The following is a 26,735-nucleotide window of genomic DNA, read 5'->3' as shown; positions in this document are numbered from 1 at the left end:
AACTTTTCATACAGGCTTTCCAGACTATAACATAAAGTGACGGGCCATTTAAATGATCTTGGTACGAGATCAGGATTGTAAGAAAATCAGCTGATAGGAAGAGTGTGTCTAAATGAAAATTAATACATTGGGGTCAATTTTCAGGAGACTGGTTCCATCAGGTGGGGGCTTGGGAGGTGGTTGGTTTGAGGCCACCATCCACCCAGTGGAAGTGGTCAGAGGGATGACCAAATTTCACGGTCATTTCAATACCGTCGATGCATTCCAAGCACCTCGCTGATCGTGGTGGGTATTCCTGGAGTATCCAGGAATTAAGGATTAATCTCCAGAACATTGCTGCAAGCAGTCCGGGAGAGAAATCATACTTTGAGCACTTTTGTTATTGAAGATGGGAAAAGTCTGTTTGGCTGGGTGAGGCAGTTGGAGGGGAGAGGTCATGTGATGAAACCTCAAGGAATAATCCAATCAGAGTTGGCAACCAGACAGGAATATATCCAAAATAACAACAGAAAACGCTGGAAAAACTCAGCAGGTCAGGCAGCATCCGTGGAGAGAGAAACAAGAGTTAAAATTTCAGGTCTCGGACCCTTCATCAGAACTGGAAAAAGCTGGAGATGTAACAGGTATTAAGCAGGTGCAGAGACAGGGGACGTGGGAGGGGGGAAGGAAGGAATTGAAGGAACATACTGTGCTTTTGTAAAAGGCAGGAAAGATAAAGGCCTAGAAATTCAGTTGTTAGCGCCAGCTGCTAGCGCCTTAGGAGGAGAAGTGGGGCGCTAAGCGGCTAGCGCCCGGGCGCGGCGCGATCTGCGCCTCTCGCGAACTTCACTCAAGATTTAGTGGCGGCACTAAAACGCAGCGCCCGCTCAGCTGCGCGCGCAGATCGTGATGTAATTTCATGGTGCAACGCCCTTGGTGCGCCCCGAACCGGAACTTCAGTGGCGCCTCCCTTCTTTGCGCCTGGCGCCCCCAGTGGCTGGTAGAGGGGAATGGTTCCCAGTCGCTGCGGGGCGCGCTATTTAAAGTGGACTCCTCCTGCATTATAAGTGGCAGCCATTTTGTGCCAATCCTTCTGTGTGAGAGACAGATATTTGGAGAGAGACAAAGGCAGAGAGCTTTCTGCTTTGACTCAGCGCTTGCACAGGTACTTCTGGCTTCAGGCCAGAGCTTTGCACTTGGATTTCACTTTCAGTGCCATAGCCTTGAGTCGACACATATAATGGGGGCTGCAATGGGTGGAAATGTTGGCTTTCTGCATTGCATTCAAAGGGATCAGAGATGCCGTGAGAGAGTGCCAGTCATGGCCAGACGGAGAAGGGCCAACAGGCGTCGGCACAGGAGGCCTTAACCACCCTGGGTATACTGCCAGCAGTTCTCATATCTGAACATGTCTGAGGAGCAGTGTGTTCGGAGGCTGCGATTCAGAAGGGAGGTGGTCACTGAGATCTGCCACCTGCTTCGCACAGATCTGCAGCCACAGCTGAGGAGCAGGACGTTTCTGTCGGTGGCAGTGAAGGTGACGGTGGCTCTCAACTTCTATGCCACCGGCTCCTTCCAATCCGCTACTGGGGACATTGCCAACATGTCCCAGTTCATGGTACATTGCTGCATCCGCCAGGTGAACAATGCCCTTTTCAGAAGGCGACGTCAGTACAACTCCTTCCTCATGACCCTGGACAAGCAGCAAGAGCGTGCAATGGGATCTGGAAGAATAGCGGGCTTCCCCATGGTCCAGGGCGTAGAACTGATGAACCAGCAATGGTCAGGCCTTGCTTCAGGGCTGCAGTGTGCAGGGCATGGCAGCCAAACAAGTCGACCCTCCCCCTTTAAGAGCTGACCAGCGCCAGTGTGTCTGCCTTCATTCAGAAACTTGCCGCACCTGCGCTACGCCCGCCCTCGGTGTTAGCGCCTCGGCACGCCGGCTTAGCGCCTTATGATAGTCGTGCATCACCTGCTTTAGCGCAGCAGCAACCTCTTGGGGCGATGCAACTGAATATCGGTGAAGGTGGCGCTAAGTTGCGCTGGGCGCTAAATTTAGCGAACGTCCGGCTGTAGCGCCCCAAACATGGCTATACTGAATTTCTAGGCCAAAATGTTGCAAATGGGAGTGGCAAAATCATACAGCATGAAAAATGGGGGCAGGGGTTATAGTTTGAAATTGTTGAATTGTTGAACTCAATGTTGAGGCCAGAAGGCTTTAAAGTGCTTAATCGAAAGATGAGTTGCTGTTCCTCGAGCTTATGTTGAGCTACATTGGAACAATGTAATAGGCCGAGGACAGAGAGGAATATATCCAATATAGTTGGAGGAAAAAGAAAATGGTAAACAAGAACAAAATCAGCAGCTAAGTCCTGATCCTTCTTGGAGGGTGTGAGGCAGATTCTTAAGGGTGGGACTCCCTCTTTTTAAAGACAGTGAGGGGGAAATTGGACATGGACACAAAACAGGCATTGGTCGCCTGTTAGACAATCTGCCCCATATTCAGCCCCACTGACTTCAATAGAACTGAATATCGAGCATGCCGTATGATGGGTGGCAAATGGGATTCTGCCTGTTCTGCGTCCCACCAGTGTCCAATTTCACCCCCAGTTTCTCCACGCGGCGCATACCAACCCCAGCCAAGAGGGAAGGTGAACTGCTTGCTGGCTGCTGCCTGTACTGTTCTGAAACTGCTGTCTGGGAACAGCTCGAGGTGACTGTCTGAATTTTCCTCCCTCTGGGGACGTACCTGGCCTCCGCTCCGCACCTTCCCATGGCGGCACAATGGAAATCGGAACATGGCAGGCACCTCCCCACAATGAGCTTGGCACTGGGGCTCCAATGTGCTGCCTTTCTATTCTCCTCGGCTGTGCTCATTTCTAACGGTAGTGCCAGCGTAAGACTTGTGATTTTCACACAAGACGGACTTGGTGTCTGCTTCTCTCAACAACTAGGCAGTGAAACTGATGAATATTCTACATGGGATGCACATGGGAGTTGAGAATGGCAGTGATTAAATCCTGCAATCGCAGCCCAGTGATGTGCCTTAGCAACCAGATTGCGTGGAGGTACTTTGGCATTAAATCAGCTTGACAAACGTTATCTTCTATGTGATGAGCCTGAAACGCACCACCACTGAGTATTTCTGTGCCCGTTAATAATCCCTTCATCAGCACAAAGCTATACTTAGATTGGAACTCGGTGGCATCAATCTCGATCCGCGTTTGCATTGTCATTTTAATTTTTTTTTGTTCAGCTAGTAAAACGTGTCTTCGCATCGTTGCGGAGTCGCAGTACATGCTGGACAGATGTTGCTCAAAGGGAATTTCAGCAAAATCACGCCATCGGTAATTGAACAAGCAAAAGCAACCGTCAAAAGAGCAGACCATCACTCACTCATTCTTAATGGCTTACCGAGAGCCCCTCACAATTGGCCAGTAAAGGGGTGCTGTACATCCTTGTGGAGTTTTCAGTATACCTCGTTTCCTGGAATACCTGTCAGCAACTCGCCAAGGCTTCTTCGACAGTACCTCCCAAACCCGTGGCCTCTACCACCTAGAAGGACAAGGGCAGTAGGCGCATGGGAACACCACCACCTCCAAGTTTCCCTCCAAGTCACACACCATCCTGACTTCGAAATATATCGGCCGTTCCTTCATTGTCGCTGGGTCAAAATCCTGGAACTCCCTCCCTAACAGCACTGTGGGAGTACCTCCACCACACGGACAGCAGCGGTTCAAGAAGGCGGCTCACCACCACCTTCTCAAGGGCAACTAGGGATGGGCAATAAATGCTGGCCTTGCCAGCGATGCCCACATCCCATGAACGAATAAAAAAAATGCAAACTCAGTTGAGTTATTGACATATTGGTGTCTGTGCAGGAGCTGTACCTGTCGCAGTGTGAGCCTTTAGAATTAAAGAAAAACTTCATCAAGTTTTTTTTACCCCCTCTCCTGTTCTCTACTCACTGGGTACAGTTCCATGGGCATCAGCAGCTCTATGGTACATCACCCAAATGGCCACACTTCTTGCTTACCTGTCACCATCTTCTCACTGACCTAGACTGGAAGTCAGTTGCATCAATCTCGATCTGTGTTTGACTTTATTTTCCTGAGTTAATTCCGCCTGTATGATAATCCCCCCATCCCCTTCATGTAATATATAGGAAAAAAAATCAGGTTTACTGGCCAATCGTGAGTCGACAGGGGCTCTCGGTAAGCCATTAAGAATGAGTGAGTGATGGTCTGCTCTTTTGACGGTTGCTTTTGTTTGTTCAATTACCGATGGCGTGATTTTGCTGACATTAGCTCCTTGTCCCCGAATGCTTTGATTTTAAAATCTTCATCCTCAAATCCCTCCACAGTCTTCTCCCTGCCACCCCCCGCCCCCCACCCCCAACCATATCTCTGCAACCTTGCCCAGTGTTCTATCCTCTCCCACACTCATCGGACCCCCGAATCTGACCTTTTGTGCAGCCTGCCCTCCCTTCACCCCACCATTAGTGATAGAACCTTCTCAAAACCTAACCGACTAAGCTTTTGGTCACCTCTCCTGACTCTCTCTCCATGGTTTGTCATCCATTCCTTTATCATATTGCTGTTTGTGGGAGCTTGCTGTGCGCAAATTGGCTGCCATATTTCCTACATTACAATGTGATTACACTTCAAAAGTACTTCCTTGGCTGTAAAACACTTTGCGATGTCTGGTGGTCGTGAAAAGCGCTATATAAATGCAAGTCTTTCTTTTTTTCCTTTTTTAAAAAATTCGTTCATGGGATGTGGGCGTCGCTGGCAAGGCCAGCATTTATTGCCTATCCCTAATTGCCCCTGAGAAGGTGGTGGTGAGCTGCCTTCTTGAACCACTGCAGTCCGTATGGTGAAGGTACTCCCACAGTGCTGTTCGGGAGGGAGTTCCAGGATTTTGACCCAGCGACGATGAAGGAATAGCGATATATTTTAAAGGCTCCTGATCCCATCTGTCACTAGATTACACACTGAAGTTGTAGGGGTTGACAGGGGAGTAGTGTGGAGCTGTAATGTACCCAGTCTATCTATTTTCAAGCTTGTGACCCCGACACAGTATCAGAATTATTACACTCTTTTTTTATATCAATTATTTCAATTGGCTGGATGTTGGAAACATTGTATGACTGACAATGCCAATTGTTTTTATTTTGATTTGTGATGAGGTTGTATATACACCAGCACCTGTATCTAAGCATCATGTTCCCATGTCCCTACACTACACTGGGCCAGTAATTCCGTTTCCAATGCGTGAGTACGGACGGTGTACTCACGCGTGTGGCCGGAGGAATTGCCGGATTCCAGCATGCACAGCGCATGCGCGGGAAACCGGCATTTCCTCTCCATCGAACTAAGGGGTTAAGAGGTCCAACGCGTGCGCGCAGGACTCTGCGCGCACGTGTTGAACTTCCTTCGTTTTGACAGGTTTGCGCGTGTGCAAGGGCCTGGACTTTTTGGAAATGAAAAAAGGAGGCGTAAGGAGTGGATTCTTGAAGGTAAGTGGTCTATTATTTAAAATGATTACATTTTTTCCACAGCTTCATTGTTTTTAAGGACTGTACAGTAAGGTAAGTTTATTTTTAGACCCGAATTCGTAAAAAAAAAATGTTAAAAAATTTTATTAATTGTTTTAAATAGTTTTTTAAAGTTATTTATACTTTATTTAATTATTGGGATGTTTTTTAAAATTTTAATTAAAGTTAAACTAGTCTTTTGGGCACCCGTACTTTTCATGAGTCTGACAGTCTTTACTATCAAACTCATGAATGAGTTTCCCCTCCCCTGATTGGCTGCAGAGTGCTCACCTGATCCCAGCCGGCACATCGCACTAACTACACTGCTGGATCAGGTAAGCACATCGCGCCGACATCGGAACTGGGCCAGGGGCAGGAAATGCAAGTAGGCCCGGGCTTCAGATGTCAGCGCGCAGGGTGAGGGCAGATCGGGGGCTTGCACGCGCGGCAAGCACCCGATCCTAATTTCTGGCTCACTATGTGGAGCAAAAGAAAACAACAGCATCCCTACATCTACAAAGCAAAACTGAGGCCCAGAGAGAGTGCAGCAAAGCATCAACACATCTGTGCACCATTTCAAACATGGTCATAAAATTGGTCATAAATTGCTGGGACATGATTTAGGTATTGATGATACGTGAAATGGAGAGGTGCCACCACAATATCAAAACAAGATAGCAAATCACTTACAGTAGGGGGAAGCCTTTGGCTAGTGGGATGATTTTTAAATAACCAGTTCATTGTTCCTCGTTTAGATCTTTTTCACATTATCCTTCCTTTCCGAAGGTCTCTCTGGCTGAGGTGTTGTTCCTCAAGTCAAGACAGCAGGAGGGCAACCTGCTGCCAGGTGTCTGCTGGTGTCAGGTACTAAGAGAGCAGTGGCAGTGCCCAGGTTGATTCACCTTCTGCTTCTTCTCGCCCTCTCTGTTGCAGGTCTCTAATCAGGAAATGGCTATGTGGGAAATTATGGGCTTGAATCTGTATCTTTGCATCTACAGCGCTGCCCTGGCAGATGTTTTCGTTCATTGAGGATCTATGTTTAGTGAATTTGTTAACTGTGGTCTGTTCTTCATCACAATTTAGCTCTGTACATTCAATAGTACATTTGGCGGTAGTGTATTTACAGCAAATATTACAAGGACTGGGCTCTGTATTTTCATGTTAATTGCAATACTGAAGCGAGCTTTCTCTCAGTACAATCTTGCTGTGTATGTTAATGTGATTAATCAGCCAGTGTGTTCCCAACGGTGTTTGCATTAACCAGTGTCTACTGTATAAAATCAGCACGGATCAAACTGATTTTTTTAATATATTACATGAAGGGGATGGGGGGATTATCAGACAGGCGGAATGAACTCAGGAAACTAAAGTCAGAGATGGAAATGAAAGTCTGCTTAAATCTTCAAATAAAAATAGTCTTAAGTAGGGTTTGCACAGGCAATTGAGCTTGTATAGAAAAGAAGTAGTGAGTTGGGACATGCAGCGTTAAAAAGGATATGAGCTGGCGCTTGGGATAGGGTGACAGCACAACATGGGACTTGTCGCGTTATGGGCAGAAGGGGTTGCAGGGCCACATGAGACATAAACCAATGATCAATGGGAAACGATAAGATGGACGGATATTGAGGAAGTTACTACCAACTGACTTGCCGCGAACATGCTGAGAAAAAGCTTCCTGCAGCATTGCAAGTAACATGAAAATACAGAGGTTGGTCATTGGTCATACTCTACTGCCAAAAGTTCTATTACAGAGCTAAATTCTGATAAAGAACTGACCACAGTTAGGGGAAAGTAGATAGATAGTGATAACCATTCTGCTCTATTCCTGAATTTCTCTCTATATCACATTTTTGTGATAGCTGTCAAATCAATTGTAATTATTATTTCTAATAGATCTTGAAACAATTAACAAAGCATGTGTGTAAAAATAACAACTCAGCCATAAAGATCCTCAATTTCAATTTGGCTACCTACGGCCAAACAGGACATGATGTACAATAAATTCCTTTATACAGGTCTGATACCCCACAACTGACTGATTTGCCAAGAATTTCCAATGGCAACACCAGACAGAGGTAAAGAACAACTCACTATAGTGACTGAGCTTTGAACATATTCACAATTACAGTTTACTATTCAAAAACATGTTGCGTCAGCCCTGGCCTTCAGTACACTCTTGCCTGGAGAGATTTCATTATAGCTGGGGTGTCACTGTCCTTTAAATACAAAACACTGGTGTCTGTAAACCCATGGAGATGATGCGATTATGGCTCAGCGTGTAAATTAGTTAGGCAAATAGACCTACTGATGCGCAAAAACAGTCTATTTCAACAGTCTAAATCACTCTAGACTTTAGCTCCAAGGGAGCAGATAGCAAGAAAATACAGTTCATGATGGGCAGAAACCCTCATCTAAATTCCAGTAGCCAACTGAAGAAATGGTGACAGAACGTAACCTTGACAAATGAGAGGAAGTGTGGAGGCAGCATTCGGTCAGGCGTGAAATTAGACTGAAAGCCTTTGCTGTAGAAGTCACTCTGCCCATAAAATCCACGTCGATAATGATCGGTCCGAATCCGAAAGTCTCTTTGACATGGGATGAGCTGTTAGCAAAAGGTAACTGGCCATTTCTCCGGCTCGCGTCATACATTTAGGAAGGAATGAAAAAGTCGATCATGCACTGACATTCCAGCACTAACAAGACTGCAACAATAAGAACCCAACTGTTGGCAGAAAGGATGTCAGTTTGAAACCCCCCCCCCCCCCAAATGTAAAACACAAGTACCTCTTCAACTGAGATGAAGCAACCAATGGGGAATTCGGCTTAGACAACTCACTCAGACACACTGCTTGCTGGCAGATCAAGCAGAGTGTGAAGGGCACTTAATCCACTGTGACTGACATACTTCACAGCTTCTAATTCAAAGACATTGAAGGCTGTCGCGACATGGAATCAGGAATTGTTTTTCTTGCAAAATTTAATCTTCCCTTTGTAAAGATGCTGCTGCAATGACGCCATCAATCAACACTGGTAGCATGATGGGGGGGGGGATGATTTCCTCTGTGGTATGTGTAACAAAATTGTAAACCCGCTCGACAAAAAGGGGTTTCTGATTTTATTGCACATAGCACAGAAACTAAATCTTCCCTCCCGTGTTGGCTGCGATGTACGGACAGCTTTGGAGACAGGAGCACTCATCAACAGCACTAACTTAAAAATAACTTGTTTAAAAAAAAATGATTTAAAGTGAAAACCATAAACTGCTACTAAAGCAAATGGTGCTTTGGTTTTATTTGTAGATAGTGAGTGAAAAGTGGATTTATATCATCACAAAACAACAACAAAAATGATTCTTGAATTGAAGGATTCACAGTTGGGTTTTATTACAGGCCTGCAGAACCAGGGAAAGTTGAATTTATTTTGCACACTATTTTTAGCGCACTGGTTAATATGTTCATGTTATTTTCAACACACAATCGTGACTGTTAAATTAATGGTGACAAGAATTTAATGTGAACAAGTTAACCAATGCGGTAAAAGCAGCACGCAAAGGAAATGAAACCCCTTTGCCAATACGCTGCTAATAGGTTATCCTGATGCTCATGATGCTGCACAATCAAAACTACTTATTCAATGTCTTACAAAATTCTTTCACTTAAAGTCCCTTTGGAATTAACGTTTGAGTTCCTGTTGCCTGTAATTAAAGGTGTAAGCTCTGCTTTTGCCGGCAAGGCAGTTATGTGACTCCATCTCATAGAATGATACAGCACAGAAGGAGGCCATTCAGCCCATCGTTCCTGTGCCGGCTCTTTGAAAGAGCTCTCCAATTAGTCCCACTTACCTGCTCTATCCCCACAGCCCTGCAAATTTTTCCTTTTCAAGTATACATATTCAATTCCCTTTTGAAAGTTACTATTGAATCTGCTTAGAAACATAGAAAAATAGGAGCAGGAGTAGGCCATTCGGCTCTTCGAGCCTGCTCCGCCATTCAATATGATCATGGCTGATCCTCTATCTCAATACCATATTCCTGCTCTCTCCCCATACCCCTTGATGCCTTTTGTGTCTAGAAATCTATTTATCTCCTTCTTAAATATATTCAGTGACTTGGCCTCCACAGCCTTCTGTGGTAGAGAATGCCACAGGCTCACCACCCTCTGAGTGAAGAAATTTCTCCTCATCTCAGTCCTAAATGTCCTACCCCGTATCCTGAGACTGTGAACCCTCGTTCTAGACCCCCCCACCCCCGGCCAGGGGAAACATCGTCCCTGCATCCAGTCTGTCTAACCCTGTCAGAAATTTATACGTTTCAATGAGATCCCCTCTCATTCTTCTAAACTCTAGTGAATACAGGCCTAGTCGACCCAATCTCTCCTCATACGACAGTCCCGCTATCCCAGGAATCGTTGCACTCCCTCTGTTATGAATCTTATGATCCATGAAGAAAGACTCATGAAATAACGCTGGACGGCCAGCTGGTGGCGCCGTCCAAGGAGTATAAATACTCAGGCGTGGGCCAGCTTAGCCAGGACATTTTGTAAACGGGAACTAGTGAAAGATAACTAGACCGCCATGTTTTGAAACAAGTTGATTAAAGCCTTACTTTATACTCAAACCAAGTGCGTAGTGAGTTTTATTATGTCACCCACTATGGCAAGTATATCCTTTCTTAGGTAAGGAGACCAAAACTGCACCCAGTACTCCAGGTGTGGTCTCACCAAGGCCCTGTATAACTGTAGCAAGAGCTTCCACCACCCTTTAACTTCACTTGCATATCAGCTCTATGCTCAAATGTCCGATACTCACACTGCATAAGGGACTGGACTTCAATTGCATTGTTATGTCCTGTTGCCTCAATTTGAACAGAGGACTTCAGAGCAGGTTGACCACAACTCTGGATCTAAACTGCAGTTAACTCCCCAAATGGCAGCCGGAGCCTGAATTCTCTCACTAATGTACTGTTTGTACATGAGGGATATACTAGGAGGCATTTACTCTGGGAGCCAGGTGAAGCAGTCATTTTGAACATTATCCCTACACCTTTGAGATTTCAGGTTGATGGGATTTTGGCTGTTAACGGTTCCAAGGCATTTAAGATGGCTGTTAAAGATAATTAAGTAATCTCTTGGCAGCTCTGAGGAATTCCGATGCACACTTAAGGTTCTGGAATTGCCCTGTCAGGATTCTCACAGGTAGTAGCTGAAAATGTGGGATTATGTTCAACTTTGCTGGGTTACCCCTTTTCAGTATTGAAAGGGTTGACACTGCTCCACCTGAATCAGCGCAAACATTGACTGGGGAGTGTAAAGTCTGTGGGTTGTATAGCGAAGTAATACACAGACTACAAGAGTAACTTAAACAGGACTTTACTATTCGAAGGTCAGGGCGAATCTGCCCAATAAATCCTGACACAGCACTTATATACTGGTGTGGTCACCGTCGGTATTACAGTATACAGCAGCCAAGATAAAGTAGTGCCACACCTAAAATAGTTCTCTTAAAGGTGAACGGTTACATACAATAGTTCTCTTAAAGGTAGAACAGTTACATACACTACAATCCTCCCTTTTAAGCTTACAACATACTTATTCCCCATTAACCATATCATTAGAACATATATACAAATTATGTAAAACAGTTCACAGATTCAGTCTCTCTGGAGGTCTCCTGACTCTGTCCGGATAACGCCTCGGTGGTGTAGTAGTTTTCGGCGGGGTAGTAGGTTCTTCCGGCAAGGCCGATTCAGCTTGAAGGACAGTGTCAGGATCATCTGATTCCAGTATTACCAGATCGGAGGTAGGTGCTCTGGGTATCTCTGTTTCTACATTAGCTGTGTAAGGTTGTGGAGTAGGTTGGCTCTTTGTGGCTGACCCTATGATCTGGTCAACATGGCGCCTTATTATGCTGTCACCAATGTCCACTGTATACAGCAGCGGCCCTAGCCTTTTTACAATAGTTCCAGGCTGCCATTTCTCAGTACGGTAGTCCCGGGCCAAAACTTGTTGACCTGTCTGAAAAGATCTAGTTGGCCTTTCATTCATGCCCTGGAATTGCCGGTTCTCTACGTCCCTTCTGACGTTTGGCTTAATCAAACCCAGCCGGCATCTTAGTCTTCTATTGAAAAACATCATGGCGGGAGTTTGATTTGTGACCGCATGTGTTGCATTCCTGTACGCCAACAAGAAGTTATCTACCTTATGTTGTAAGTTGATGTTCTCATTACCCATGGCCTTTATGGCCTTCTTGAAGGTCTGGACAAACCTTTCAGCTAAGCCATTGGTGGCGGGATGGTATGGGGCTGACGTGTAGTGCTTGACCCCATTGCTTTTTAAGAACTTCCTGAATTCTTCGGACACAAATTGTGGTCCATTATCAGAACAGACCTGTTCCGGCAGCCCATTCCTGGCAAACATGGTCCTTAATACTGTGATGGTTTTTTCCGTGGTGGTGGAGGACATCTTTATTACCTCCGGCCACTTGGAGTGTGCATCCACCGCTATTAGAAACATTGAGTCCATAAATGGACCAGCAAAGTCGATGTGTACCCTTTGCCAAGGAGATGAGGGCCACTCCCATGGATGCAGAGGAGCTTGTGGTGGCGCATTTTGGACCTTCTGGCATCCTAGACAACTCTTGGTTATTTCCTCGATGTCTCCATCAATACCTGGCCACCACACAAACGCTCTTGCTAGGTTCTTCATTTTTACTCCACCCAGATGCCCCTCGTGAAGTTCCTTTAGCACCTTATGCTGAAGTTTGGGTGGAATCACCACTCTCGATCCACACATCAAGGTTCCTCGGCACACTGACAGCTGTTCTTTCCGTTGCGAAAATGCTGGCAGTGTTGGTTCGCCATGTGCTGGCCATCCATCCACTGTTAGATCGTAGACCCGTGAGAGAGTCGGGTCATTTCTTGTTTCATTCTCGATCATCGAATTGGTTACTGGTAGACATTCTACTATGGATGAGTGGAACATCTCTACCAGGTCCATTGTAGCCGCCTCTTCTACTACCGGCAACGGTAGGCGCGATAACCCATCAGCATTTCCATGCTGTTTGGAGCTTTTGTATTCAATGTCATATTGGTGTGCCCCAAGTAACACGGACCACCTCTGTAACCTTTGCGCTGTCATAGTGGAAACGGCCCTGTTAGGGTTGAATATGGACACCAACGGCTGGTGGTCTGTCAGTAATGTGAACTTCTTGCCCTGCAGGTAATGATTGAATTTCTTTACTCCCCACACAAGGCTGAGGGCCTCCCTGTCTATCTGAGCGTAATTTCGCTCCGCGGAGGTCAACGATCGGGACGCAAATGCGACTGGCCTTTCCGAGCCATTTGGTAACTTGTGTGAAAGTACTGCTCCAATTCCATAAGGGGAAGCATCACAAGCTAGACGAAGAGGTAACGTTGGGTTGAAATGAGCCAACACTTCCTCAGAGGTAATCAACGCCTTGCTTCTACGAAAGGCCTTTTTACAGTCCTCGCTCCACTTCCATGGCACTTCTTTCCACAACAGAGCATTCAGCGGATGTAGCACCGTGGATAAATTTGGCAGAAACTTGTGATAATAATTAATCAACCCCAGAAACGATCTCAACTGTGAAACGTTTTCCGGAGCGGGGGCCTTCACGACAGCTTCTATCTTGTCAGGCGACTTGTGCAGCCCCTCTTGGTCAATGACATGACCGCAGTACGAGATCCGTTTCTGGAAGAACTCACATTTCTGGCGATTAACTCGAAGGCCATATTCCTTCAACCTGGTGAGCACCAGTTTCAAATTTGTGAGGTGTTCCTCCTCGTCTTCTCCCGTAATCAGGATATCGTCCAAGTAACACTGCGTGCTTGGAACACCTTGTAAGACCTGCTCCATTGCCCTCTGCCAAATTGCTGGAGCTGAAGCTACTCCAAAAACCAGTCTATTATAACGATACAAGCCTCTGTGCGTGTTGATTGTGAGATACTGGCGCGACTCTTCCTCGACTTCCATTTGTAAGTATGCCTGTGCCAGGTCTATCTTGGTGAAGTGTTGCCCGCCAGACAATGAAGCAAAGATATCCTCAATCCGCGGAAGCGAGTATTGTACCGTGTGAAGCACCGGATTAACTGTGATCTTGAAATCTCCGCAGATGCGGACCTTCCCCAGTCCCCCTGGCTTGTTACTTGATGAAGACTTCATGACGGGAACAATGGGCGTGGCCCACTCACTCCAGTTCACCTTAGACAGTACCCCTGAACGTTCAAGCTCTTCCAGTTCTGCCTCCACAGCAGGTCGTATCGCGTAAGTAATCGATCTGGCTTTGAAAAATTTTGGGCTTGCATGTTCTGCAATCTTGATTTTTGCTTTAATTCCTCTCAGTGTTCCCAGTCCTTGCTGGAATACCTCTTTAGCTTCGTCCAATATTCTGGACAACCGTTCAGGTTTGACCTCTTCCTTCCCGGAATCTACCGTCATTGTGTTTAGTGAATGCCAGTCTATCTTTATTTTCCTGATCCACTCCCGTCCCAGAAGTGGTGGACCTCCCTCGGGCAGCACATACAAGTCCATCCTTTGGTGATCTTTGTCTTTGTATCTCACCTTGACTTCTATCTTTCCGATGGGGTATACTTTGTGCCCCGTGTATGTCTGCAATACTATCTCCGTATCCCGTAGGGGAATATGTTTGAATAACTTTTTGTAATCATGCTTATTCATGACCGTCAACGCCGATCCGGTGTCCACTTCCATCTTCACTTGGACTTTTGCAATCTGTAGTGTGATCCAGATAGTTTGTCGGTCAGCTTCTTTACTCACATTATGAATCCTCAGACTACCCAGTGCCTTGCTGTTGGAGTCTGAATCCGAATTCTGTTCATCTGGACTCTTCCCAGTCACCTCATGTACCTTTCTGTACTTCTTCTGCGGTGACTTATTATTGTTGCTCTTCTTTCCTGACCAGCATACCTTAGCTATGTGGCCAAGCTTGCCACATTTCCTACAGTCCTGGTTTTTAACCCAGCATTGGTTCTGGTCGTGTGTTGTCTTCCCACAACAAGAACATTTCGTTGTACCCGAAGTCATTTGATCCACACTGAGTACCGCTGTCTTCCGCTGCATTTCCGCCGTGCCTCTCGCTGCGGCTTCGTGCGATGCTGCAATAAGGACAGCCTTATCAAGTGTAAGATCGTTCTCTTCGAGTAGTCGTTTTTGCGTTCCTTCCTTCGACAATCCACACACGAACTTGTCTCGCAATGCCTCTGTCAGATTTCCTCTAAACTGGCAGTATTTCGCTAGTCTACGCAGCTCGACCAAGTACTCCGCGTTGCTTTCCTCTTTTTGTTGCGTTCTCCCGTAAAATTTAGATCGTTCCGCTAACATCAGCGGTGCGGGGTTAAAATGATCCTTCAGGACAGCAACAATATTATCGAAAGACTGATCCGCCGGTTTAGCTGGTGATAGAAGATGCTTCAATAACCCGTATGTCCTCGCACCCATTGAGTTTAATAAGGTTAGAGCTTTTTCATAATTTGCTATCTTATTAGCCGTACAATATATCTCGATGCGTTCTACATACGTAGGCATCTTCACACTCTTCCTGAGAAACAACAACAATATTCTTTAACTTTTTTTTTCCAGATGGCGGTTTCCCGCGCTTATCTTCTTTCCCCGCCCACTTAAAAAATGGCGGTTCCGTCTTCTGTCTTCTTCCCCGCCTACTGGCGGCTTCCCGCATTTCTTCCCCTGGCAGGAGGGGTAAGCTTCCCTCGGGCGACGGCCGCTGGCTTTCGGGTTTGCAGCCTGCGCGTCGGCTTCAGCGCGTTCCCTTCTCTCGGCAGGGCAGCCGGTGCTGGGTACAACCCGTTGGCGGCGAACAGTTTCAGCCGCTGGGCTGGATCTCGCTCAGCCTTCCTCGCTCGGGCTCTGTCTCTCCCGCTCGCTCGGGCTTCCAATCGCGCCTCCAGCCCTCTCGCAGTCCGGTGCTTCCCTCCCCGGCTGCGGCTACGTTCTCCGCGGTTTATTTATTTTATATCGTCCCGCGCCTTACGATCCGGTTGCAGTGCTTCGTGGCCTCAATCACTGTCTGGCCTTTTTCACCCCAATCGCGCCTCCCAGCTTCTCGCAGTCCGGTGCTTTCCTCCCCGGCTGCGGCTGAGTTCTCCGTGGCTTATTTATTTTTATATCTTCCCGCGCCTTACGATCCCGGTCGCAGCGCCTCGTGGTCGCGGTAGTTGTCCGGCCATTTTCGCCGTCGTGGTCTAGCCGTCTCACGACGCTCCCCAGCCCGCTTGTACTGCGGCTTCTGCTCCACGCTGCCCCAGTCTCAGCGCCTCTGGGCCCGACTTCTGTCCGGCTCCTTTCCCCCTCGACCGTGGTCGAGTGCACCGCCCTTATCCTCCGTTTATTTGTTTCTATTTTCCCTTTACTCACAGTCACCGTGGCCGACTTGCTTCTCGTGTTGATCGGCTCACTCACCACTGTGGCAGAAGGGACAATCCGTGCCTGTTGCTGATGGAAGACTTCGTGTTTGAAATCTTCCTCCTTTCTTGGTCTGCAGACTCGAGTTTTCTCTCAGCAAAACGACGAGGGCGGGTGCCTCTTTTCGACGCTCGTTTACTTCTTCAGAAGTATTGTTGCCGCAGGGTAAGATCGAACTCGTCGCCACTGTAAAGTCTGTGGGTTGTATAGCGAAGTAATACACAGACTACAAGAGTAACTTAAACAGGGCTTTACTATTCGAAGGTCAGGGCGAATCTGCCCAATAAATCCTGACACAGCACTTATATACTGGTGTGGTCACCGTCGGTATTACAGTATACAGCAGCCAAGATAAAGTAGTGCCACACCTAAAATAGTTCTCTTAAAGGTGAACGGTTACATACAATAGTTCTCTTAAAGGTAGAACAGTTACATACACTACAGGGAGAAACTTCTTTTGTACGGGGTTGAGAGCTTGGGCATTCTTGTTCTACCAGAAGACCGGGAGGCAAGTTATTTCTGTGAATTTTTACACCTGACCCTCCCAAACCCACAACCTGGCCGCCTCCTCCAGCAACACTGGAAATGTGCAAGATTCTTTCAATAATTTCTTTCTTAATGTAAACAGCAGAAATGTACCGGCACACATAAATAATGCATACCTTTGCAGATTGTGTATATTTATTTAGGATAGAATTTATAGGTGATTTTTGAAAGCTGGGAAGAACATTCAAGGGTCTCAAAAGAATCCCTCACTTTCTGCTGGGCGAGTAATACATGGAATATCACTGGAGAAAAAAGAAAATCGGAGTTCAGAACACAGTAGATTCTGGTGACCCCCTGTAGGTGTGACATCCAATCAAAACACGATAATTGTACAGCCACAGCTGAATAATAATTAGGCTGTAATTTCATTTGTCGCTAATGGTTACTGAGGTTTATTTGAATTCTTAAATCCAATGATATATGGGGCAGCTGAGCTTTCAGGAACTAGCGCTATTTAACGTTGGATGATTTAGGAGGTGTTATTTGCAGGACCTTTAAGGGTATCCGGACGGACTCTAGTCAGTTCATGGCAAGTAACAATTCAGAGCATGCAGCATTTACACTGCTGTGCACCTCAGACATCAAATGGAGTGCTGATGTCAATATTCTGACCTGAAAATCCTCATAATTGCTTGCCTTATCACCTAGAAACAGGTGGGGACATTTAAGGCTCCTTCTAGTATGAGACCAGGTACCCACTTTACACTGGAGTTGTAGCAATGCGATACCAGCATCAGAAGGCTGAGTGCTCGCATATACAATACTGAAATGCTAATACTCCATTTATACTGCCGACCTGCTTCCAGTGAAAGTTCTTCTGCAGTATGATCGGTTCCCATTGTGCTAAATTTGCCTGGAATTTACACAGTGGGTGGATTCAGAGACCAGCAGAAACACCGCAGAACTGTGCGCTTGTGTCCGCAGTTGCTCCAAGTTACACCCGCCACCATATCAATTTGGCCGAGGACCTCCTCTGATCTGATCTGGGACACAGGTCAACAATGTCAGGATCATTCGACTGGCTAAGCAGGTGGCCGGAGAGCTCAGGGCTGACCGGAACAAAAATGGCAGCCTCAGCATCACGCAGTGGCACTGGCTGCTTTTTACCTTTACTGCTGGCGGTGGTTTGCTTTGCAAGCTGGTTTTCTCGGCCCCTGGAGAAAGGCATAACCATCATCCTAAGGCAGTGTTGCTTGCTGAAGCAGGGCTATAATATAAATGGGGTATGTTTGCTCTGGCACAGATTTACTCTGGCACACACTTGTCAGTATTAACGAGGTATTGTGGAAAGCTTCCTGATGCAGTGATGACATTTGAAAGCAGATAGATTTAGAAATCATCCCGCTTAAAGCTCATTAAGTTCACAGGGTGAATAACTTCCATTACACACGCCAAAGATCTTGTTTTTTTCCTGCATGTTACCAGCTAACGAGTTGTCATTTTTAATCTATTAATTAGCGCCTTTGTGTTCTATAAAATTGACATTCTCTACTGCTCTACAATAGAGATTGTAAAACACTTAAGGTCTAGAAATTCGCTATCGCCGCGCCAGGTCTTTAGCGCCCGAAAGTTAGCGCACGCCCGGATTCCCGTAGCGCCCGCCTGAAATTCAGTTGCAGCGCCCCAAGACGGAGGCGGGCGCTATTGCAGGGTTTGGCCGCCTCCGGTTGGGGCGCTGAAAGTCAATTTCAGGCGTCCAGCTGCCGCAGCGCCACCCGATGCGGTGCGGCAGGCTGGGGTACTGCAGGCCTCCTCCTTCTCTTAAGGAGGAGCTGCCTGCAGCCGTGAGATCGCCGCTGGATTCTCCCGGCAAATGAGCCCGGCACCACGGAGAAGTGCCGGGCTCGCGGGGGTCAGAGACCAATGCCGCGGGGGGGTGGTGTGGGAGTCCGGGGAGGAAGGTGCGGCCAGGCGGCCGCCGGGAAAGCGGCCGGCCGCACCTCCACCTTTACGCCCCGGCCTCTCGGAGCTGCAAGGCCCCGTTTTACAAACGCTCTTTGCGGCCGCTACGGGAGAGGCGGCCGCAACTGAATTTGGGCGTCGGGCCGGCATCGCGTTGGAACCGGGGCGCTGCGCACACCGATGACGTCATCGGTGCCGGCGCCGCGCTACTGGCTAACGCCGAATTTCGCCCAGAACTGAATTTCAGGCGCAACAACACTTCCAGCGCAAAACACCTCCTCAGGCGCTAAGTGGGCGCAAACGCCACTGAATTTCTAGGCCTTAATTTGTTATTTAGATACTGTATAATTTTTAATTTGTTAATTAAAATATCCTGCGCTATTTTCCGATTACAACCAAATAGACTGAAAGGACACTTCAAACAGTCAGCTTCGATTAAGCAGTTTGCCCAGGTTAAGCGCCAATTGTTCCGACTCTGAAAACTGAGCTGTACTTTCCTCTGGTGAAAAAAAGAGTGGAAAATGGCCGTTTCTTCCAACAATGCAATTTTGTTACAACTACCAAAAAACAGCAGCAAGATCCAATGCAACTGTAACAGAGGTCCTTTAACGTTTCTTAAGTCGCTAGCGCGCCACTTAACTGTATAAATGTCAAAAGGTTTTCATTTTGTGGTAGGTGGCTTGACAAAAAAATTGAGCAAATCCCAAGTTACCCTCCAGGTCCTGCATAGTCTGAGGCCTGTAGTGGTCGTCCTTACTTTCCTGCTGAAGAGTTGCAGTAATCCACTGTATATTGTGGCATTGAGATCTAACAAGAGGGGCATTATGACTTAAGAATTCGTTTTGTGATTGCCAGTTTTGTGCTGCTCCTCTTACACTGACTGTCCCACCTCAGCTTCATAATGTCTCTTTTGTCGCTTTACTAAAATGTCTACATTATTTTTTGGGAGAATGCTATTTATTGGATGCATGTCAGGGCTTCATCGACCATTATATACCCACCACCTCCTCCTGTTAAATCTGAAGAGAAAATGAGATTCAATGGTTCAAAATAATTGAAAATTTGTCCCGTAGTTTCATATTAGTTTAAGAAAGGAAAAATAAAATAAACCTGCACGGTCCCTTTAAACCTTGGACTTAAATAATCAGATTTCTAAAAATTATTATCTTGTAATGATACTAAATAAACAAACAATAATTAGTTCAATAATTTTGTTGTATAAAATATTTTTAAAAAACACTCACTGTTTTGGTTTAAGTTTACTAAATTACATTTTGCAATAACTGAACCACAATACAATATTAATTAAATTCAAATACAATTAATATTTTTACTGCTTATCACCTAAAATTGTAAATCAGAGCATTTTCTTGATTTTTAAAAATCGCAGTGAGGAGCTAGCATAAAGAGCATGATTGTCAAAAATATTCTTGCTTAAGCCAGTTATCCTTTTAAAAAATTGTATTAATTTTGAACACAAATATTTGCAATGGAATATATTTCAAACACTGAGACTGGGCCAAGAGTGTCATTCTCATTCAAAGCCATAACCTCCATATCACTCCCATTTTTACACTCTCCCAGTATCTGCATTTTTTTGTGTTCAATATCGTTTGTCATGTGGGAGCTGCCATCTCCATTTCTTTTCCCAGGAAATCTGAGAGCAAAAAAACTGATGGCTTAAATCTAAATAAAGCATATTCATCATAGCAATTATTCCATTTATGCAAGAGTAATGGTTAACCTTTTAAAAAAAATTAGATCTGGGGGCACGCATTTCAATACTGATGGACATCAGACCAGTAAAAGGCAAATTTAGGATCGATTATCGGGAGGTTCTTCTTCGCACTTACATGGAATGGGCTCGTGATATAGTAGTGGAGGTGAACATGTTGCAATCTATCAAGAACCAATTGGATGCTGCAATGGGGGGGATTTGGGATCTTTCTGCATGGATGAACTAAGCTGGGCAGCCCAGTTAGGCAGGTCGACCCGTAGCACAAAACTGCCCATAATTTGGCACAAATTGCACCAGCTTGACAACCTTTCCACTGAAATCCCACAGAGACGGCCAGTGTGCAAAATGGAAAAATTCACATTCAAATTAGTGCACCATTGGCGGCCGTGTCTTCAGCCGTCTAGGTGCTGAGCTCTGGAGCTACCTCCCTAAACCTCTCCACCTCCTTTCTCTTCTTCTCTCTTAGGCAGTCCCTCCGATGACTTGCTTCCACATTAAAAATGAGTTCTCAAGTGGCTGATGAGTCCACTGCGGGACCTACAGTCTCTGTCACAGGTGGGGCAGATGGTGGTTGAAGGGGCCGAGTGGGTCCACCTCCTTTAAGATGCTCTTTAATACCTACCTTTTTGGTCACCTGTCCAAATGTCTCCACCTTTGGCGCGGTGTCAATTTTTGTCTGATTACACTCCTGTGAAGCGCCTTGGGACATTTTACTGTGTTAAAGCCGCTATATAAATGCAAGTTGTCGTTGTTAAATTACAAACATTCCAAAAGTGAGACAAGTGGAAGGCATGGAGATGCGCAACATTCAGGTACAAGGAAATAATCTGCAACAATGAAGCTAGTGCAATGTTTGAAGGAAAATCAAAATATGTATTTGCAGTTGTACTGCAGGTCGGAGATCTTGTAAGATTCAAGCATATGCCCAATTCTGTAAAAAGAGTCGGTGAATTTTGCTTTATTACTTGAAGCAGTTTGGCTTCCTAGAATGCAGGTGTAATAAGCAGTTTCAAGAAAACAGCAACACCAATGAATAAGAGTACAACCCAGTTTACTAACAGGGCCTACTATAAATTGGCCCTAAAACCAGCATTTAATTATTATTTTTGCGACAACTAATTATACACACAGTTGTTCATATATGCCAGAATTTTGTAACACATGAAGTAGCAGCAACTATATGCCTCATGATACAGGTGAAATAAACGTGTAGTCCGTAGACATGTTATATCCTGCCATACCTACCGATTACAGTTAGATGTGTGCTGGCAGTGATGCTTGTGACAACGTTAGTAGCGACACATTCCCATTGTCCATGGTCCTCTTTGTTGAGAGCTTTGAATTGCAGGCTGCCACTTGGAAGGATGTTGTGCTTGCTTTTACTGGGCTTCCCTACCTTCAAAGAGTCAACAAACCAAAGGCATACAACAGGTCAGGCCAGGACATTCCTACTTTCTCAGATCCTAACGTTTACTAAACTGATCTTACACTTGATTTATGTTTTATAATTATACATACATATTTGAAAGAAAAAACTTGCATTGATATAGCACCTCAGGATGTCCCCAAGTGCTTCCCAGCCAATTAAGTACTTTTGAAGTACAGTCAACTGTTGTAGGCAAATGCGACACGGCAAGGTCCCACAAATTACAATGAGACAAATGGCCAGATAATGGCCTGGATATTCCAATCCCTACGGGTGTGTACACGCTGTGTACCCACCCATAGGGACATCGGAAATGCCGGTTTCAGGCATGCACTGCGCATGTGCTGGAAACCGGCATTTCCGATCTGTCAAGAAAGCTCTTGACAGATCCTCCAGCTGCCATGGAGCAGGGCCTCTGCGGGCAGAGAGTTCCGCTTTTTGGAGACCCTCCGCCCGCAGAAAACCCTTACAATTCTTACGCCTGGTAAAAGCAGGCGTAAGGCCTGCTTTTACCAGGATAAGAGTTGAAAAAAGTTTTTTTTAAATTTTCACTGATTTATCATTTAAAAATAATTTTAAAAAAGGTAAGTTTATTTTAGCCCCATAAAAAACTTTAATAATTTTTTCAAAAATTTAAATTTTTGTTTAAAATAGTTAATTTATTGTAATTTCAAGTCATTTTAAAAATGTGATGTTTTAAAAAAAAATTATTTAAAGTTTTACTATGTTTTTGGGGTGATCTCCATTCATATATTTGACAGGTCTTCCTGTCAAGTGTATGAAGGGAGATTCCCTTCTGCGATTGGCTCCCCATGGCCCACGTGATCCCAGGGCCGCTGCGAACTACCTGCGCCTCTGGGATACGTGGGCCCTGCGCACTTGGAGTTTGGAGAGGCCCAGCAGCGGAATTGTGCGCCTCCCAGGAGCCCTCAGGTAAGGGCGCAAATTTTTCCAGATCGCAGTCCTCCGCTCGCGGGAGGCCTGCGATCGGAATATCTGGGCCAACCTATTGTTTAGTGGTGTTGGTTGAGGGATAAATGTTGGCCAGGAAACCGGGAGAAGTCCCCAACTCTTCTTCAAATAGTGTCATGGGATCTTTTTTGTCCACCCGAGAGGGCAAATGGAAAACTGGCCTCTATTATACTTATCCTGGTTCAATAAAAGAAACCGCATGACATCTCAAAGTGCTTTGCATAAAAGGAATTCATTTTTAATGTAGTGATTGTTGTTATGGAGGAAATTGTGGTGGCTGTTTTGGACACTAAATTCCAAAATCAGTAATAATGAATGACAAGCTAATTTGTCTTTGGTACTGTCGGTAAGGGAGGGATGTTAGTCAGGACAATGGGAGAGATCATTAGAACATTACCTATACCCCTAGACAAGGTCACTGGATTCTCAGTTTAATGTCTCATCTGACAGATAGCACTTCTGACAATGCGGTACTCTTTCAATAATTCACTGGAGTGTCAGCTTAGTTTATGTGCTCAAGCCCTGATGCGAACCCAAAGACGACAGAGAAATCTTGTTGATATCAATGACTCTTAATGTGATTCTTCTGATTGTTGCGGTTCACATATTGGATGCTTTGGAGGTTCACGAAGGAACAGGCTAGATTTTGCTCTCGTATAGGGAAGGTTGTAGCTTTATATGAGTTTGCAGAGCATCATAAAACTTGGAGAAAACCCAATTACATTATTTTCATCGACTTAAATAATGTTTATGTCCTAGTGCCTCTTGCAGCCCTCATGAAGAAGCTGGAAAATATGGAATTAAGTGGCCAAATCCTGGATTAAGCCTCTGATGTGCATTCCAGGCTCCAAGTTTCATGTAAGAGGAAATGGGAACCTATTTATCTCAAAAGTGTGAAGCAGTGTTGTCCACGGCCACCCATCCTATTCAATGTCTTCTCAACAATGTTTTGGACAGGTTTGTAAGGGTCAACTGCAGAGTGTCTGTTGTGGGCACTCTTTTTCACAGATATTACTGTGTTTTTGGTGATCTCACCTAGGGATTTAGTGTGTTGTACAGAGCTTCTTGAGCAATGGGCTAGCCAGTGAGATATAGTGCCTCCAAGTGCATTGTCACTCCTTCCCATGTCTCAAAGGTGTTGCTTGGAAAATACTCAGCCTGTTAACCAGGTAGATCTGTCAGTAGGATTTTGGGAATATTTCCATTCAGCTGCAGGGAACTCTGGTGATCATTGCTATTTTAATTTACGATTAATAAAATGAATGAAATAAACGAGGTATTGCTGCTTTTTCTTTGATATATACAAGATTGTACAGAAAATCAGAACCTTCCTTTAGATTGTGCACTCTGGGAAATTTGTTGGTATTTGTTCAATTGAAAAACGGAATCATTATATATTTAATTTGCACGAAGAAAACATTTTTTTTTAAACTGTTAGAAAGGAAAGGTGATTTTCTGGATGTCCTTCCTGCGGCAGGTGCTTACGTGACTGTAGAAGCAGTGCCTGGAAATGGTCTTGCAGCGTAATCCCCGTCTGAGTTAGGGATAGAGCCAGGCATAGTCTACCACAATTTTGCGTGTGGTTTACTGAAGGCAGCATGCAACAGACCACTGTGAATCGCACAGTATAAAGAGGGTACAAGACGAGAAGCAGCTAGCCACATCAATTTCATCTCAGTTGTGTGCACTGAGAGCTCAACTGAAGGACCAGAAACAGCCAGAAGAGGCCTGAACCCACTAACACCAGCAGAGACTCAGCTCTGCGTCCCGAGCTGATAAGCATCTTACTCTCACAAAAGCCGAATTACTCGGTGCCTTCCTGCTCCCTGAAGCAGCTGAACTGGCAGATGGGCTCCGGCAGACATGCGGATTAGACTATCAAAATTTTACAACCGATTACAAAGCAGCTTCCATTGTTGCACACTGCACCTTTGTTACTGCTTCGTAAAACAGCCATTTGGGTAGTTTTTGTTTTCTTTAACTAGGCAGTGATTTGCAGCTGTTTTGAGCTCACTTGGAATCCAATGCCATATTGGGAAATCACCCAGGGGGAAGAGGGGAAAATCGGGACTTAAAAATAAACTACCTTGTAGCATGCAATTATATTCTGTCCTCCTGGGAATGCAGAAAACAATATCACACATCTTTTTAGGTAATTTACAGTCAAGAAGCATTCATGTAATTGTATAAACAACCAGGACGCATTTCAATTCTTAATACAAGAAATTTCAATCAGCCCGTATTCCCTGAAGCCCTTTTTATTTGATAGAAAAATGGTTTTAATGAAACAGAGAAATGATCCGTCCCCAGGGTGAACATTTATACCCGCTCTCTCACAGTTTTAAATGTGCTATTTTCCCGCTTATTAAACCTGATTCTCGCAGATGTTAGGAAGGAATATTAGGAATTATATGCATTTAACGGTTAACATCTTAATGTGTAACATTAACGGATAGCCTCCATCATATAAAATTGTAAAGTTTGGCCTCAAAACCTAATTAACTGATTAAACTTTCTTTATTTTGGGGCATTTAGGCGAGTGAGTGGGGGCAGTGGGACTGACTGGATTGCTCTTCGAAAGAGCCGGCGCAGACTCGATGGGCCGAATGGCCTCCTTCTGTGCTGTACTATTCTATGATTCTATGAATAGCATAGATACATTCAAGGAGAAGCTAGATAAGCACATGAGTGAGAAAGGGATACAGGAAACTTTGTGCTATCCGGCACCGACGGGACCGAGCTGTTGCCGTTTCCTCAAAACTGCCAGACACACCAGCGTTAATGTTGAAGAATACGGAGCTTTTCATCTCCGTATCTGACAATAAACACTGTTGCTTAGCAGCAGCTTCTAAACAGTCGGCCCGTACTTTGGAAGCGTCTCTCTGAAGCTGTTGCTAAGCTACAGAGACTTTGCAGAGCCTGACTGTTGAAAAAAAAGCCACGAGATTGAAAAAAAAGCCACGAGAAGAAAAAAAAACCTCACAAAATGGCTCCTGATTTGTGCCGGTGGCTCGAGCTTGCCGGACATTTAGCCTCCGGATAACACAAAGTTTCCTGTAGAAGGATATGTTGATGGGGTGAGATAAAGAGGTGCAGGAGGAGGCTCGTGTGGAGCATAAACACCGGCATGGACCTGTTGGGCTGTAAATACTTTGTAATGCTCTTCCCTTCTCTCCTGATGGTGCTGGTTTGAGCTTTTGTGCAGTTCCAGAGGTGTTGGCCACCCTCAGGTACCTCTATCAAGTGGCCAGTTTTCATATATAATCCAGGCTGACGTTTCAGTGCGGTGCTGAGGGAGTGCTGCATTGTAAGAGGTGCTGTCTTTCAGATGAGACGTTAAACTGAGGTCCCGTCTGCCCTCTCAGATGGAGGTAAAAGATCCTATGGCACTATATGAAGAGGAGCAGGGGGGATCTTCTGGTGTCTTGGGCCAATATTTCTCCCTTAACCAACCCCTAAAGCAGATGATCTGGTCAGTTATCTCATTGCTGTTTGTGGGACCTTGCTGTGTGCAAATTGGCTGCCATATTTCCTACATTACAACAGTGACTACACTTCAAAATAAAAAGTACTTCATTGATTGTAAAGTGCTTTTGGATGTCCTGAGGTCTTAAAAGATGCTATATAAATGCAAGCCTTTGTTCTTTATTTATGTGCAAGATTTTCAACTATGGCAGGTCTCAATGTCTAACCGAATCCTGCCCTTACCTGACATCTGCACACTTGCCCTTTCCAGTGTGTTTCACTGGATAGCCATCAGGAATGGGGATCTGGTTGATTTTCTCATTCTACCCCAGGAGTTTTGGGGCTAACTGTAGCAGCCCAGCTGCTGCCTAACTGAGGTCAGCCAACTCTGGACAGAATTGGGGATCGGAGCATGGATCGTTTTTCAATCTGAATCAAATACATTCAATTATCTCACAAAACCATGTAGTTAATCAAACGGCTTTTCTCAGAAATCTATCTATCTATCATCACTCGTGGTGGAAACTTGAACATTATGATTAAGTGCCTTTGTAGTTGGCGTGCTCCACTGCAGTTGCAAATTGATTTTCCCAATGCACAGAGCAAGGAGTTATGGACGCAGAGCTGTTGAACGTTCTCCCTCAGCTATCTCTTGAAAAAATAGCTCTTTCCAGTCGAAGTTGGGTTGTGCACTCTGCTCCTCAACTCATGGTCCTT

The 26,735-nt window shown here is 45.4% G+C and overlaps 1 protein-coding gene across 1 annotated transcript in view; it reads right to left on the bottom strand.

The window, feature by feature from the left end:
- Positions 1-26,735, bottom strand: part of igsf9bb (immunoglobulin superfamily, member 9Bb) — an 831,812-nt gene that overhangs the window by 89,065 nt on the left and 716,012 nt on the right. The window contains exon 11 of the mRNA XM_085967995.1: positions 21,401-21,551. Within this exon, the coding sequence (XP_085824121.1) occupies positions 21,401-21,551 (151 nt within the window). The remainder of the gene's footprint in view (positions 1-21,400; positions 21,552-26,735) is intronic.

Source organism: Somniosus microcephalus, chromosome 26, assembly GCF_052327205.1.
Source record: "Somniosus microcephalus isolate GS21.2 chromosome 26, FLI_Smic_1.0, whole genome shotgun sequence".
In the NCBI taxonomy this organism is placed as follows: Eukaryota; Metazoa; Chordata; class Chondrichthyes; order Squaliformes; family Somniosidae; genus Somniosus; species Somniosus microcephalus.
This window is presented reverse-complemented; position numbering and strand designations above follow the sequence as displayed.